At 39.3% G+C, this 15,134-nt stretch overlaps 1 protein-coding gene across 1 annotated transcript; it reads right to left on the bottom strand.

Moving 5' to 3' along the window:
- Nucleotides 1–3,881: 3,881 nt before the first annotated feature.
- Nucleotides 3,882–12,255, bottom strand: tcf23 (transcription factor 23). The gene is made up of 4 exons (XM_074685597.1): nt 11,724–12,255; nt 10,099–10,251; nt 6,920–7,084; nt 3,882–4,523 (listed from the first exon to the last, which is right to left on the bottom strand). The coding sequence occupies exons 1-4, from the start codon at nt 11,898–11,900 to the stop codon at nt 4,386–4,388; spliced, it is 633 nt and encodes a 210-aa protein (XP_074541698.1). The 5' UTR covers nt 11,901–12,255; the 3' UTR covers nt 3,882–4,385.
- Nucleotides 12,256–15,134: the final 2,879 nt, after the last annotated feature.

The following is a 15,134-nucleotide window of genomic DNA, read 5'->3' as shown; positions in this document are numbered from 1 at the left end:
ACCGTTGCCGTGTAAACATTAAGCCGGCGTTTTCAGTGGAAACGATGACATTACACTCTGCTTCGCGCGAGCGCATACAACAGGGCAACAGTACCGTTGTTACGATCTTTGCAAACTACCGTGCTGTGCATGTGCTGCTCAATCTGCTGAATCTGCTGACTGTCTTTATACAAAAAGAGCATCTGTTGCTCCACTTTTGCTCTTGGTATTTTAGGCCTGGCATGCTTACTACAGCGTTTTTAGTCCCTCTGCATTACCGGCCGTGTAAACGCAGAGGGACTCCTCTTCCTTCTGTATTCCAGTACAAGCTTGTTGATGTTGAGCTTCAGGTTAAAGCAAATCATCAAAAATTGAGTCAATAATGAGTTCTCAAAGAAATTCAAGACTTTGGAGACTGAATGTTGTCAAATAATTTAGCCTTATTTTGGTGCTTTAGTGCTTTGTTCCAGCTTCCACAAAGTATTTATAAATAAGTTGTAAAAGCTCCATGACTTCTTTGTTATTTTTTTACAAAGATATTGTCAGACAGAACCCTGATTCTGTTAGTTAACCTTTGCCGTAAACCCTTTTTTTCCCACCAAACTCTATGGCTTCCCCTGTCCTTCTTTAACCTTTGGTTTGGAAGTCAGACCAAGCAGCTCCAAATAAGTCACCACTTCTCACAGGAAAACATCCCCTCCCCTCTGGCAGATTTATAGAGCTAGCCTTGAACACTGGGCTTTTGTTGGTGGAGCTGAGCCCATCTTGTTTGAGGGGGAGAAGATTTCAGTTAGTCATCTGCTGGAGGCCTCTTCAGTCCAGCCTCCAAACATATCTGCATGACTTACAGGAACTGATTTCAGCACTGAGCATTTACAGAGTAATCAGACAGCAATAAAACATGGTTCTTTGCAAACTGGTGGTTGATTTATTGAAACAGTGGAAACATGAGGACACTGGAAACAGTATTCCTGTCTGGTCAAAATGGTGAGCCTCTAATCTACTTCTATTGGATTTACCTTTCAACATAGTGTTTTACATGCTTTACATTTTCAGGATTTGTTTTAGTGTGTGTTGTGCTTAAGGTGGCAAACATGAGTGTATGCAAACTTTAGAACATTCGAACTCTAAAGTCACAACTCATTGTTAGGAAACATTTCTACAAAAACAATGCAGTGCAACATCTTCATTGTGTGGAATTTGTTAAGTCAAGGTTAATCTGACTATGATGTTTGAACTCACTGTACAAGCACATGTACAATATAAGGTCCTGTTTGCACGACGTTTCATCCAAAAATGCTAATATGCAGTGAAAAAAAATTGCAATTATACGGAACCCTGAGAGACTGAAAACACTGCAGTGAGCATGCCAGGCCTGCAGGTGGTGCTTTAACTGTCTTGTCCAGAAGCCGCTTTTGAGAGATGTCCACTGAAGTAGAGTTGAGCCGATCATCTGGTGTATTGGAGAATACCAAGTTAAAAGTGGAGCAACAGATGCTCATTTTGTTAAAGACAGTCAGCAGATTCAGCAGACTGAGCAGCACAAGCACAACACGGTAGTTTGCGACGATCATTACAACAGTACTATTGTCCTGTTGTATGCGCTCGTGCGAAACAGAGCGTGGCATCAGCGTTTCCACTATAAACGCAGGCTAACTGTTTACACGACAACGGCGTCAGCAGCATTTGAGAAAAATCCCACTCTGGAGACCATTTTCAAAAGTGTGTGTCTTAGGTCGGCTATTTTAGGTCCATTTTAGCACGAGGCTAAACCATAACAATACTTTTGCATTTCACCCCAAAACGGTTGTCGTGTTAACTAAGAGTCACAAAATCCCACAGCTCAGTGTTCTTGGTGCAATAAAGCAATTGAATGCAATTGAGTTTTCTTTCTTCCCTCTGGCTGAGCGTGCTTGATGTTGTTGTTGTTTTCACTTAGCATAGCTTTGACAGCAAAACACAGGACCACTCTGTCATCGGGGGCCAGATCGAAAAACAACCCTGTTGATTGGCAACTTTCAGCGGGAAGCATTTTTCTGCAACGGTTTTTAGATCATCATCAAACTTTTATCTGATAGAGATTTTTTGACATGCATATAAATGTATATAAAACTGACCTAGGATGCATTCCCTCAGACTTCTTTTGGGGTTTTAAACAAGTGGCAACAACTGGTCAGTAAAAATGAAGCCTATGGGGAAGTACTGTTCATTGAGAATCCACTTGAGACTGGCTGCAGAAAGACCAGAAGTCACGTACACACCCTGCCATAAAAACAGACTTTTACAGCATTAAAAACGTATTCACAGCCTGTTTTAAGAAACAGCTTGGGTCTAAAACGCTGATTTCACTGTAGACACACACTGTACGGTGAGTGATTTTTTTTTTCCATCTCAGTGGTTTAGAAGTTATTAGGATCGTTTCATTTTCTAATCAGAGGCACAGCTCAGGTCACATGATCGCCAGGCGCCCTGAAGCTGCTTGAAGAAAAACTGGCTGCGTCCGTGTATTGGCTTCATTTCACGGTTTCAGGAACAGACGGTAGACGTTGCAGATGCTTCATTCATGTTTTATACAGTCTATGGTTTTAAACTGGATATCCACGAACACGTTCAGCTGAAGGTCTCCAGTTTACAGGGTCACTCTTTAAACTGTAACACCAGGAGCTGACAGAAACACATTCACACAATCAGGCTCAAAGAAGACCATTGTTTAGGGGTTAATTTTATTTGGTATTTAAGTTTAATTGAGCTTTTCAAAGGCTTGGTACATGGCACACTTTGTCTTCCTATGTTTCTTCATACCAGATCAGGTAATATATCCAATCTAATCGGATTTTGGTTATTGGATTAGATTCAAATCTGAAAATGGGTTGTTCAAAAGGGAAGGTTTCAAAATTGGATTAGATCACGTAATCCATTCCTAGTTTTAGAACCTTCAGTTTATGTTGTAAATGTTATGTTCTAATGGATTACCTTGAACAACTGGCTCGTTTAGACTAGTGATAATCCGGATTTGGTAATCTTACAAAATGTGTATCCAGATCAGGGTGATCCAATCCAATGTTGCTTTGAAAAACCTGCATAAAACTGGGACAGATTACCTGATCCTAGATAGCAAGAAATGGGATTTACAAATCTGGATCATTTTGATGTGGCCCAGCTTCATGTGATGCTATTGTGAACATAAGAAGGAGAAAATAAAAACGATCTGGGTGCTACCCATCTTTGAAATGGCCTTTTCAGGCTCTGCCCCTCAAAGTTCCTGGACATCTTTAAGGTACTTATAAACCCTGAATTTACCAGAACCTTGTTCCTGCAGCAGAAAACCACATAGTTCCAGGGGAAAGTCCCTGAGCTGAAAAAGCACCGAAAGTGTGGAAAACAGGTTGTGCATTGAAAGATTTAACACGCATACACACACACACACACACACACACACACACACACACACACACACACACACACACACACACACACACACACAAGTTGTTGCTGCAGATGTTTGGTCAAAGTCAAAGGTTGCATTCTGTGGCAGGGATGTAATGAGAACTAAGTGCTCATTACTGCAGAGATACAACGTGATCACACAGCAGCTGTGTTCCCGAAACAATCCCTCCCTCACTGCCCATCTGTCCATCCATCCTTTCACTCCCACATGCACACACACACACACACACACACACACACACACACACACACACACACACACACACACACACACACATTTGCCAACACACAAATATCAACCCCAAGCAGCGCCACAAACATCCAGATGAAAGGATAAAACCTCAGAGTGGGTTGGTTTTCTTTAGGCTGAAATATATGAAGAAAGAAGAAAAAGTGTTGTTTGGTGGATAAAAATGTTTTTATTAAAATCTTTATACCAAAAAACAACAGGTCCGTACACCTCCATCATTACAACTGAGCACAAAAGTTGAACACAGCAAAAGAAACGTGATAAACAGCACCAACACACTGGACAAGCTTCTAAATCAAGATAAAAAGTTACACAGTGCTCTCCACTGTGATGATTTGTTATGTCATGAGTTATGTACAGCAGCTTTTTCATTTCCTTGTGTTAAAGCTGTTCCTGAAAACCTTTTTTTCTAATCTTCAGATAATAAATGAATGCTTCCAACTAAGGTGAAACTAAATCTCTCTGCACCATGTGATTTGCTCTGTTTATACAAGTAGCTGTAACTACCAACTCCAGATAACAGCGACTCACGTTTTCTGTGTAATCCAGACATGTTGACAGTTTTTAATTATACAGTGAGCTTAAATAGGCACCTGGAATCTTGGCTTTCAAAATCTACATAGTGTATATCTGATAATGTGTTTTTTTTTATGGTGCAAGTCTCCTTTCACAGCAGGTGATGATGCTCAGTTCATCACAGAGTGGTCCATCAATCCCTACTTTCTTCCAAGGCAGAGGCCAGTGGGCGTGTACCCTCGTATCCTGGAGGTGGCATCTGATTGGCTGGGATATTAGGTAATAGATGTCCCATGTTGCCACAGAAGAGCAAGGAACGCATTGGCCACTTCTGGGGATGGTGACAGAACAATGTGTTAGATTTTTATACAGGTTAATAAGTCCTGCTAGTCTCATGTTGAATGTTTTTTCTTTGTTGCAGACTGTCTGTTGTCCCCTCTTTTGTAGTTTACTTATAACTTCTGTCTTGTTTTTAAATTTGTGGAATTTACAGAAAAATGAAAAAAGTTTAGGTCATTAACTCTCAGTCTGCTCAGTGACATGAGCGCTGGGCTTCTACATCTGTTACTTTTCAGTTACTATTACTTTAGGAGTCTCTTAAAAAGCTTCTACTTTTTCAAAACGCTGCTGCCACATTTTTAACATGAATAAAACACAGGTCACATAGCCCCTCTTCTTCACACTCTCTAAAAAGTAGATTTTAATGTTTTTGCTTCTGTTCTTACATTTTCTACACAGCTTTAGTTCCTCAAATGTTTTTTCTTTTCTGTTTCAAGCACCCGACAAAGAGCTGTCTGTTTCTATGACTCAAAGCTGTGAAATCCTCTGCCTCTGGACATTAGAACGAACAAGCCATCTGAATGTTTTTAAAAACTGCACTGCAGACCCATTGAATCTAACTTTACATTTGTAATAATTCCTTTTATACACTGGACTGCTTTACCAAAATAACTTTTGACTATCCTCTACTCACATATCGCTGTTATTTTCTATCTCTAGTCTTTGACTCTTTTGTAAAACGCTTTCAGCTGCCTGTTTGAATTCATTAAAGATTCTATATACGGTGCTTCACAAATGTAAGCAACCACTGCCCTTGATAATATCAACAGGTTTTTTAAAATTATTATTCAAAATAATATCTTTCGTGATAAAATTTAATTACTGTTGTAACTTGTGATTTTTCAAGTGCACGGTTTTAGAGTTGTCTTTTATTGTGTTGTATTTACATGTAGTCACTCCTGCCTGTCTTCTACCATATGCTCCTACTTTAATGTTTTTGATATTTTGTTATTTTGTTGTTGTTGTTTATTTTAACTTATTTGTCCTATTTCTTTTTGCTAGGATTGATTTAAGCAGTTTCCTCTCCAAACCTGCTGGTGGAGGGAGTTTTAGCCCAAGCAATTAAAGCATTTCTGGTTCTGCAGCCTGTTGGAGCCTACTATAATAAATATGAAAAAAAAAAAGTAACAAAACCTGAACTGTAATAACTAGTTGTTAACAGTAATGTGACCATGGGGTGGGGTCCAATTGTTAAAAAAAAAGTGAACTAAGTGTATTTTTTTATTTTATTTTTGGTTAATCCCTGCCCTTAAAAAGGTCTGTGCACACCACTTTTTCGATTAATGTAACAAGATGCTGAGCCCAAAGCTTAACAGAACTTCTTGCCCTAATGTGAAAACTTACATGTTACTTTATATATCATTTATATGTATGTTATGCATACACTACAATTTTAGATATTTTCTTTAATCTTATATTATTTATTTTCTTTTTTAAATTTTATTAATTTTACTTTATTTTATTTATTTTACTTTTTTTATTGATTTTATTCTATTTATTTATTTTTAAATTATCAATAATGTGACCTCTTGCTGAGGAAAATCACATGACATGGACCTTGTAACCACACACCACATTTAAACAAAGATCAAAATCTTTGCATGTTTGTTGCATTTTACTAATCACATTACGGTTAATTGATATATCAGGCTCTAACATGGCCTGCCTAAGGCCCACCTGTGCAGTAATCATGCTGTCCATTTAGCATCTCCATGTGCCACCTGGATACGGCTGGATGGTTTATCTCTGACAAGAAGAAAAGCTCACTAACACAGATTTAGACCATAATCCATTTAAAAATAGAAAGTCTTTGATCTTTGAGGTCATAAAAAGTGTTGTGTCTATTTTTGTTTAGTAAAAAATCACCTTCCATGTTCACATGTGTGGAAAGTCCCACATAGCTGACTTATCAGAACCAGCTTGACGCCTCAGAAACAAGAGATGACGAGAGTTTTTGCGTTTTGTTTTTTTTACCTGCGCAGTGGAAAATTCTTCCTGTACCTCCCTGGGTGACAACATCTTACTAATTTACAGAAACCATCCATCACTCTTGAGTCATACGACATTACATCAAATGTCACCTCAAGTATTTTACAGACAGAGCAGGTCTGGACTGTGATCTGTGTTTTTTTTTTTTTTTAATAAAGCCCCAACATTTAAACAGGATAACATCCAGTCATATCTCACAGGAAGAAATCAGATCAGTCCTAGATATACCATAAGCAGAGCACTTTGCAGCAAGTTATTTAGCATGTAACTGTGGCGAGGAAAAACTTCCTTTAACAGAGAAAAACTCAGAGCAGAACTAGACTCATGTTTAACAGACATCTGCTGAGACCAAAGCAGCACTTGTAATGTTGCTGTAAACTGTTGGATCTTTTTTCTTACTTTTACTGGATGCAGGTATCCTCCTGGTCTGGCAGACAGGGAATGATCAGCCAGTGTCTCCCCCTGGTCCAGGGTCTCTGTTAGGTAAGCTATATAGTCTGTAGCCAGAACCAGAACATCCAGCTTGGACAGTTTGGTGTCTGGAGGGACAGAGGGCAGAGCAGCCTGTGGAAAACAAACGCACTGAGATCAACTTTTTTTTATCAGATCTACATTGAACTGCACTGAAGAACACATGGTCAAAATATTCACAAAATGTTTGTAGTTTTAGAGGTCCCATATTATGCAAAAATCACTTTATTAAGTCTTATAGTTCAATTTGTGGGTCTTTGGCTTTCCTCCCAGCCCATAAAATGTGATATTTAACGATGAAATCTGCACTTAGTAGTGCTTGTGAATGTAAACTCCTGACCTAAAATGAGATGTTTGGATTTTGGGGATTTGCCGACGTCAGCGATTCCCTTTTTTGACCAATCAGGAGCAAGTCTGACCTGTTTGGTCCACCAGAACAGATACCCCTGCTCCAGCAGCCATCACTGCTCTGTTTTTGGCTGTAAACAGCCACATAGTTTCATGCACAAGCTTCCCATCTCGGAAGAAGACAAAACTAAGTGGCTAGAGTTCATTTATCAAGGAAATGTGCCAGCTACACTCAGTAAGACTGTGCATGTGTGTGCTAGTCACTTCGCGGCCGACTGCTTTTCCAACTTTGGACAGTACAACAGAGGGCTAGTGAACGGACTGGTCCTGAATCCAGGTGCATTACCAACCATCCGCCAACAAACCTCAGACCCTGGAAATGTGAGTATTTTAAATGCTGTGTGCTGTGGAGCAGATGTAAGAGCTTTTCCTCAGTGTCCCCCCTGTCTCTGTGTTAGCTTCAGGATGCTAACTTTAGCTGCGGTTAGCCTGTTGTTTTAGCCAGTAATGTTACGGTAAACGAGCTTTGCTGTTTTCTTAACATTGTGCACTTGGAGCTCGTGGCGCCGCTCTCAGTGACGCTGAAGAGCGGGGCGGTATCAGCGGTGGCTCATTTACATATGAAGGTAACGCCCACTAAATCAGAGCGTTATGAACAGAGGGGCTTTAAGAGCCTGGAAACAATGCTGCTGTACTTGATTTATTTGCTTTTTGGACCAAAACATGTTACCACCATTTCATGAAGACATCAATGATCCATTTTAAACTGCAGAAAAAGAGCATAACATGGGACCTTTAAGATCTGAGGTGTTTAATGTCTTTAGTGCGTAGAGTCAGAGTCAGAGGAGTGAACTGGAAATGTAAATCTGAGGCTGTGGCCTCTTACCTGCCAAGTTAAACCTTCAGCCCTCTAAACAAAAAAACTTCAAAGTGTTTCTGACTTGATTACCTTCAGTGACTCTAGGAGCTCAATTCCCCTACATGTGGATTTTCGTTTTGTTTCCCAGTTTTTTTTTTTCAATTTCTCACATTTTAAACACATCTGTAAACTGGTTATGCCATTTATTTTGTTTTATGATAAATTATGATGTGCTTTAATGTTTATCGATCAATTGTAACTGCAATGTGGTGCATAGCTTTGAAAATAATAATAAAAAACATTGATAGGAAAAAAAACAGAAACATTGAAGATTTTGGATGTAATTTTAGCTTTTGTAGTTTAGCTTCTTCCTTTTTTTTCTGTTAATGTCTTTATTAAGTATGTTATTTGTGTTTAAAGATGCTATGAGGAGGATCTGTTTTAATTGCACTCCCAGAGTCTCCGCTCACTGTTGTAAATTACTTTTAGTGAGGCATGAGTTTGTTGTGGAATTAAATGGAGATTGGACCAAAACAAATCTTTGTGCAAAACAACTTTTTACTGGATGCAATGCACTGAGGTAAGGTACTTTTCGGTACAATTACGTAACGCCACGGTTTGAAACGTGACATCAAGCAAACGTTGTAGCAGCTGGCTATATGCTAACAACATCACAGCCTGGTGCTCTGATGTATCTGTAATGTGACAACAAGTAAACACTGTCAGTTTGTATGTAGTTTAGTAGCCATTTATATTTAGCCCAGCTGACAGTCCAGTGCTCTGAGACATGTCTGTAATGTGTAACGTTTGGTAGATGACTGGCAGATGTCCTGCCAGTCATCTACCAAACAGAGCTAACGTAACCTCACTCTTTATTTCATTGATAGACTCTCAAGTTTGAACAGACCACTGCAGAATAACTGCTGACTGTGGGTTGGAATCAACACTATCACAAACAATTTAGCTCCTGTGTTATAGAGTGATACAGCATGAGCTAAAGGCTAATCAGCCTTTAGCTCATGCTGTATCACTCTCCCCTTTATCTTTCTTCTGCTCTTCTGTCCTTATTCTGTCTGACGGTTAGGCTTCAGTGTCCACCATCACTACGAAATAAATCACAGAAACCATTTTTAGCAGAGAAAAACACAGATCTTTACTAAACTTTGTCAGCTGGCGTAGCGTTGTCATAGAGACCTAGACATGCCGTAAATCAATTTGGTCCTGGCCGACCCAAACTAAGCTGTAACCAGCAATATTGGCGCTGATAATCTAATTTTAAATTGTGGTTTACAATCAGGCATATATCTAGAAAGGAGAATTTTTCAAGATCACTTTCAAACTCCTCACAGCACCTTTAATTGCAATTTGGGAATAAAAACATGAATTCAGTTTAAAATTCAAAATGGTGAAAAGTCACCAAGAAAAACAAAGAGTCTGAATCAGAGCCCTTTTTGATGCTGGATGGTGGTTGGATAAGTCCATTGAGCGCTGAATATCACCAAGAAAAGTGAGAAAAACCTAGACAGGCCTGAATTGTTAATGTTTTTTAGCTATGCTATAACAGGAACTGAACATAAAGACACTCCAGTCATCAGTCTCATTTGGTCTAAGTTTGTAGAGAAGATCAAAAACAAAGATATGTTGTCAGCTGTTTCAACAAAGAAAAATAGATATATTTTTGATACATTAAAGAACAAAAATGTTTTGTTTACATATCACAGCAGTTTTTATTTAAGTAAATGTCCATAAATGATTAGCATTTAATGCACAAAAGTGAAGCCGGCCATAAAACAGAGCATTAGTTCAGTACATCCCTCTGTATTACAGACAGCCAGAGGAGCACAGCAGTCATCAGTCCAGTATTCACTCTGATTGGTTCAAACTGTGAGTGTTTGTTTACCTGCAGACTGTGGAAGGCCTGTCGCAGGTTCCGTATGCGACTCCTCTCTCGCGCAGCATTCTCTGGTGAGTGATGACTCCTTAGGGTTCTGGACTGGATTAGGGACCCACAACTGGACCCAAAGTTTGGTCTGGACCTACACACAGTGTGAACCTGCAGCAGTGGAAATGTTAAGAGTGGGACACTTTGGTGTGTTCTTCAGAAAACTGACCTCAATACAAATCAGTTACGGACAATATCAGCCTTTCATGCACTATCGTACAAAGATTAACATTACAACCAAACAGCCTGTGTATCATTCTGCTTTAGCCCTTATATTGTGTTCTGGTCAAATTTGACTGATTTGTAAGTTTTATCTTTCAAAAACTCAGTTAACCTGCTCACACTGACTTGAGATTTTATGAATTTGTCCCAACAGAGAAAATAAATGTCATTGATATTATTTTGTGTGTATTCTGTTCTATTCTGTCATGTTCTTGGAGTTCAGTCAAAAAAGAATAAACATGAAAATAAATGGGAAAGAAGGTTTTGATTATATTTGAATAAAAAATGAATTTTCTGGTAGTTTTGTTGATACATCAATGCTTTGTTGAGACACTTGCTCCCCCCATTCATTGAGTGGCAGCATCAGGTCAGGTCAATGCACCATGAGGCTTTTTATCATAAATGTGATCACCAAACTGGTGACTAGGAGAGGCCAGGATGCTGACAGTGAGGATGGATAAGAGGAGGAAGTGTCAGAAACAGACAACACAGACCCAACCCTTATCTATGACCTAAGTCCAATCATCACAGATGATGAGCGTCCCCCGAAGGTGAGCAAAGACTCCTCTACTGTGACATTTTGACCTGGGTTACAGATGAGTGTTAGGCATTCTTATGTTTGTTATTAGTTTTGTTATTTTGTCACATATCTGATGGACTGATGATAGTTATATTATTGTTCTTGATAGCTTGTCTGTTCTGTATCATGACAATAATCTTGGAATATATTTATAAATGTACTTTGGGACAATTCCCTTTGAACATAATTCAAATGTTTACGGTACCTTTTAAAATTTTATCAGTGTTATTTTATGCAACTCTTAAAAAATATTAAACAGTTTCAAAGCAAAAGTGGTAACTTTGACCAAAAATAGTCTTTGATAAACTTGACTTTACTTTGTTTCATTTGATCATTTCTTACAGTCAAAAATAAAACAGAGACGATGGTCTATAGAACTTGAATTCCATGTGTGTAAGCTTAGATCAGTGAGGCCTACAGGTCACACAGGTTCAAATGTGTTATGATCACAAGAACTTAAGTCAATAAAAGATATTCTAACACAAAAATGTATAATATTTGTATTATTGCAGTTTTCATGATGAGTGCTAATGGACCGGTCATTTTTTTTAGCAGGAACACAAAGATATGTAACATGAAACGAACACAACATGAAGGTTAAGCAGTCAGTATAAACACTCTAAAAACTTCACTATGATGTGTGATTTTGACCTTAGTATGGTGGCATTATTTATGGCAAGAATTTTTTTTTGCCTTATTGAATTCTGCTTCTTTTTTAAAAAAAAATAAAAGGTGCTGCTGAACTTTTGGTTCGGAAACTACACTATTTGTTCAGACTCACCCACTTCCTCTGCTCACAGCTGCTGCGTGTACCCCTCTTGTGCCCATTCAGGTCCGCTGGGCTTTTGGCTGCACGGTGCTGCCGGATCGGAGGTTCAGCATTGGAACTTGGGACCAACTGGTGGTTTGCAGCAACTGACATGAGACCCTCCAGAGGATTTACCGCCATGGACGCCATAAAAATAGTTCAATAAAATCCCCTCACGACTGCTGTCCTGATTAAGTTTTGTTGATTAGCTTTCAAAGTGCTCTCTTGTGTTGTGAACTGCAGCCTCTGTATCATACAATAAGTATGTACTCTAAAGAGCGCAGGGTCTGAGCTCATATTCCTATCTTATCTGAGAGCATGTTAAAACACTGATTAAAAACTCAGCGGCAATTATGATCTCAAAGGACGTCCCAGCAATGCTCTACTCTGTGTCATTTTGTTCTGCCCTAAAGTTCCCCTGGTCTCTCAGGTAGCGTCAGTGTCATCCAGATCCTTCATCAGTTAAGCAAACCTCACAACCAGTCTGCTTTTCTGCGCATCACCGTCTTGAATCCCTCCCAGTCTACACCGTCTCCCTCCTTCCCTCTCTGCTTGTTTCCTTATCGGGTGAGGTAATGTGGGGAACTTCATGTGGTCCTTATCTCAGCGGCCTGGTCGTCCTAATCCTCCCTTGGCTGTATGGCTGCCAAGAAGATCAGGCAGGCAGGCGGTCAGTTCTCGAGGGAGTGCAGTACTGTGAGGGTGTCCCAAGCCAGGGCAATGGGGGGCTTGGGAAACTCAGAGCTCTGTTAACAACTGGACCAGGGTTGGATCGGGATCTTGGGGCACAGCGACATTGAACATTACCAAAGAGAGGCGGAAGTGAACTTTATTTTGTTGTCAGCACAAGACTTCACAATCTGTACGCTCAAGACAAGATATTTGATTCAAAGACTTTTCTGTTTTTCTACTGTCAGTCAGACCAATATCATGGGGTGACCATATTCTGTAAACAGGCTTGAGGAGTAGCGTATTACAAATCCTTGCTCCTTGATGCAGCCACATGAAAAACAGGTGAGCAGGTGCCTCAAAAAAACAAAAAAAAAAACAAAGGTTCTTTTAATTTACTTAATGGTCAGCAAAGCTTTAAGAGAAATGATATTTTTCAAACAAGTATTTCTGAAACTACGCCGCAACTAACTGTAAGAACTGCCAACAGGTGTTCCTATGGAAGAGAGACTACACCTGGCAGAAATTTTCCCAGGGAACCCAAGGTGTGTGTGTGCGTGTGTGTGTGTGTGTGTGTGTGTGTGTGTGTGTGTGTGTGTGTGTGTGTGTGTGTGTGTGTGTGCGTGCGTGTGTGTGTGTGTGTGTGTGTGTGTGTGTCCCCAACTGACAAATGAGGAGATACCTAGGCTTAGTTTTATAAATTCATTATTCCTCTCTTTCTTATTCATTTTTAATGATTTACTGAACACCGAGAGTGTAAAATAGTTGAAAAGAACACTCAAAGCAGTATTAAAAAAAAAAAAAATTAAAATGTATTTCTGTGGTTAAAACTTCTGTGAGGACAAGGTGAAAAATCTGTATCTTGTCCAGCTTCTTCTAGGAATTTATTTCCAAAGGAGCAATTCAAACAAAATTTCTACCAGACATTGGTATTAACTTAAATAATCCACACATGAAAAGAAATCAAGACATTCAAGTCCATAAATAATGATTATTTGGAATTAAGTATGATAACACAGGAAAAAAGTATTGAACACACCATGGAATGGCTGTTTACTTTGGCAAGGAAATGTGCTATACCATCTGAAATCTGTCAGTAATTATTACTTGAACTTCCAATTAACGCAAACCAACATCAGCTGGGCTAGAGCAAATTGATGGTCCTATAAAAAAGGTCGTCTTTTCACCAAGCAGTTAAATACCACACACCTTATGATGGGTAAAGGCAAAGAGCTCTCTGAAAACATTCACAACCTGATTGATGCTCAGCATCAGAATGGAACTGGTTACAGACTTATATCAAAGCACCTGAATATTCCAGTCAGCACCGTTGGAGCCATTATTCACAAGTGGAAGAAACACCACCTTACCATCAACAGGCCACGCACAGGAGCTCCTTGTGAGATTTCTGACCAGGGAGTCAGAAAGATAGTCAAAAGAGTACTCATCGAGCCAAGGACCACCCTGAAAGTGCTTGGAGGCAGCAGGTACAATTGTTACAGAGAAAACAACAGGCAGTGCACTCCACCGCCATGGCCTTATGGACACTCAGCCCACAAGACTCCATTCCTCAAGAAAAGGCATTTTGAAGCTGGTTTAAAGTTTGCTAAACAGCATCTTGACAAGCCTGTAGAATACTGGGAGAATGTTGTCTGGTCATGTGAGACCAAAATTGAACTTTTGGGCTGTCATACTACATACCATGTTTGGAGGAGAAATGGCGTTGCACATCACCCAAAAAACACTATACCAACAGTGAAGTTTGGAGGTGGAAGCATCATGGCATGGGGTTGTTTCTCATCTCATAGTATTGGCAAACTTCATATAATTGACAGAGCAATGAATGGAGCCATGTATGGGGAAATTCTTGATATGAATCTGCTGCCATGCAGCCTTACTCGGGCACGTGTAAGGTCAACCCTCTGCAGCTGAACTGTAACAGAGCCAAAGAAGGGGTTCACACCTTTAAAAGCAGGACCATCACAAAATGCACTTTGTCATCATGACACTGAATCTACAATGTGGCAAAATTTTTTGGATGGCTTCATGAAACAGAGAGCTGACAGTTGTATTCAAGGCCTTAGGAGGGGGCTTTAACACTCCACTAAGAACCCCACTTTAGAAAGAACATGCTGCCTATAACATAAGGGGGAAGTAAACAAAGAATTACTGCGGGGAATGTCCACCCTCTGCTTCAAAACCTCATCAGGTTGAATAGAACAGAATAGAGTGTGTTTTATTGATCCAATTTCTGGGAAATTCAGAGTGACAGTAGCAATACAATAAAGTGTATAATGCAAAAAAAAAAAAAAATCAACAATATATAAATAGAATAATAATAAAAAAAAAACCTGAAAAAAGATAAATAAATAAATGAAAAATACTGCCATTAGAGACAAAAGCCAGGCTATAATTCTCTGGTAAGCCACCTGTTTAAGTCTCACTGTTCTTGCCATTTTTTGTTTCCTGTAAAGAAGCAAAAACTAAAACATGATTCATAGTATTTGTTTGTTTGTTGGTTGGTTGGTTTGTTTTGGTATTTTTTTACTACTAATTTTGTCAGTAAAGCTGAAAACTCCAGTATTGTCTCTTTGCAAAGACTAAAAATGCTATTTGTAAAATGTCATTTGCAACACGTCATCTTTACTACACATTATCTCCATCACAACAAACCCCAGTAAAAGAATCTCACACATCGGATCTGAGTTTAGTTTT

Source organism: Halichoeres trimaculatus, unplaced genomic scaffold (genome assembly GCF_033239565.1).
Source record: "Halichoeres trimaculatus isolate MK-OKI-2021-1 unplaced genomic scaffold, fHalTri1.1 fHalTri1_scaffold_13, whole genome shotgun sequence".
Taxonomy (NCBI): domain Eukaryota; kingdom Metazoa; phylum Chordata; class Actinopteri; order Labriformes; family Labridae; genus Halichoeres; species Halichoeres trimaculatus.
This window is presented reverse-complemented; position numbering and strand designations above follow the sequence as displayed.

What these genes read in the sequence shown, in the direction of transcription:
- tcf23 (XM_074685597.1), bottom strand. Translation starts at nt 11,900, where the DNA reads ATGGCGTCCATGGCGGTAAATCCTCTGGAGGGTCTCATGTCAGTTGCT. An exon ending in AGGCCTTCCACAGTCTGCAG is followed by an intron (nt 7,085 to 10,098) that starts GTAAACAAACAC and finishes TGTTTTCCACAG; the next exon opens with GCTGCTCTGCCCTCTGTCCC. An exon ending in GATACCTGCATCCAGTAAAA is followed by an intron (nt 4,524 to 6,919) that starts GTAAGAAAAAAG and finishes CACCATCCCCAG; the next exon opens with AAGTGGCCAATGCGTTCCTT.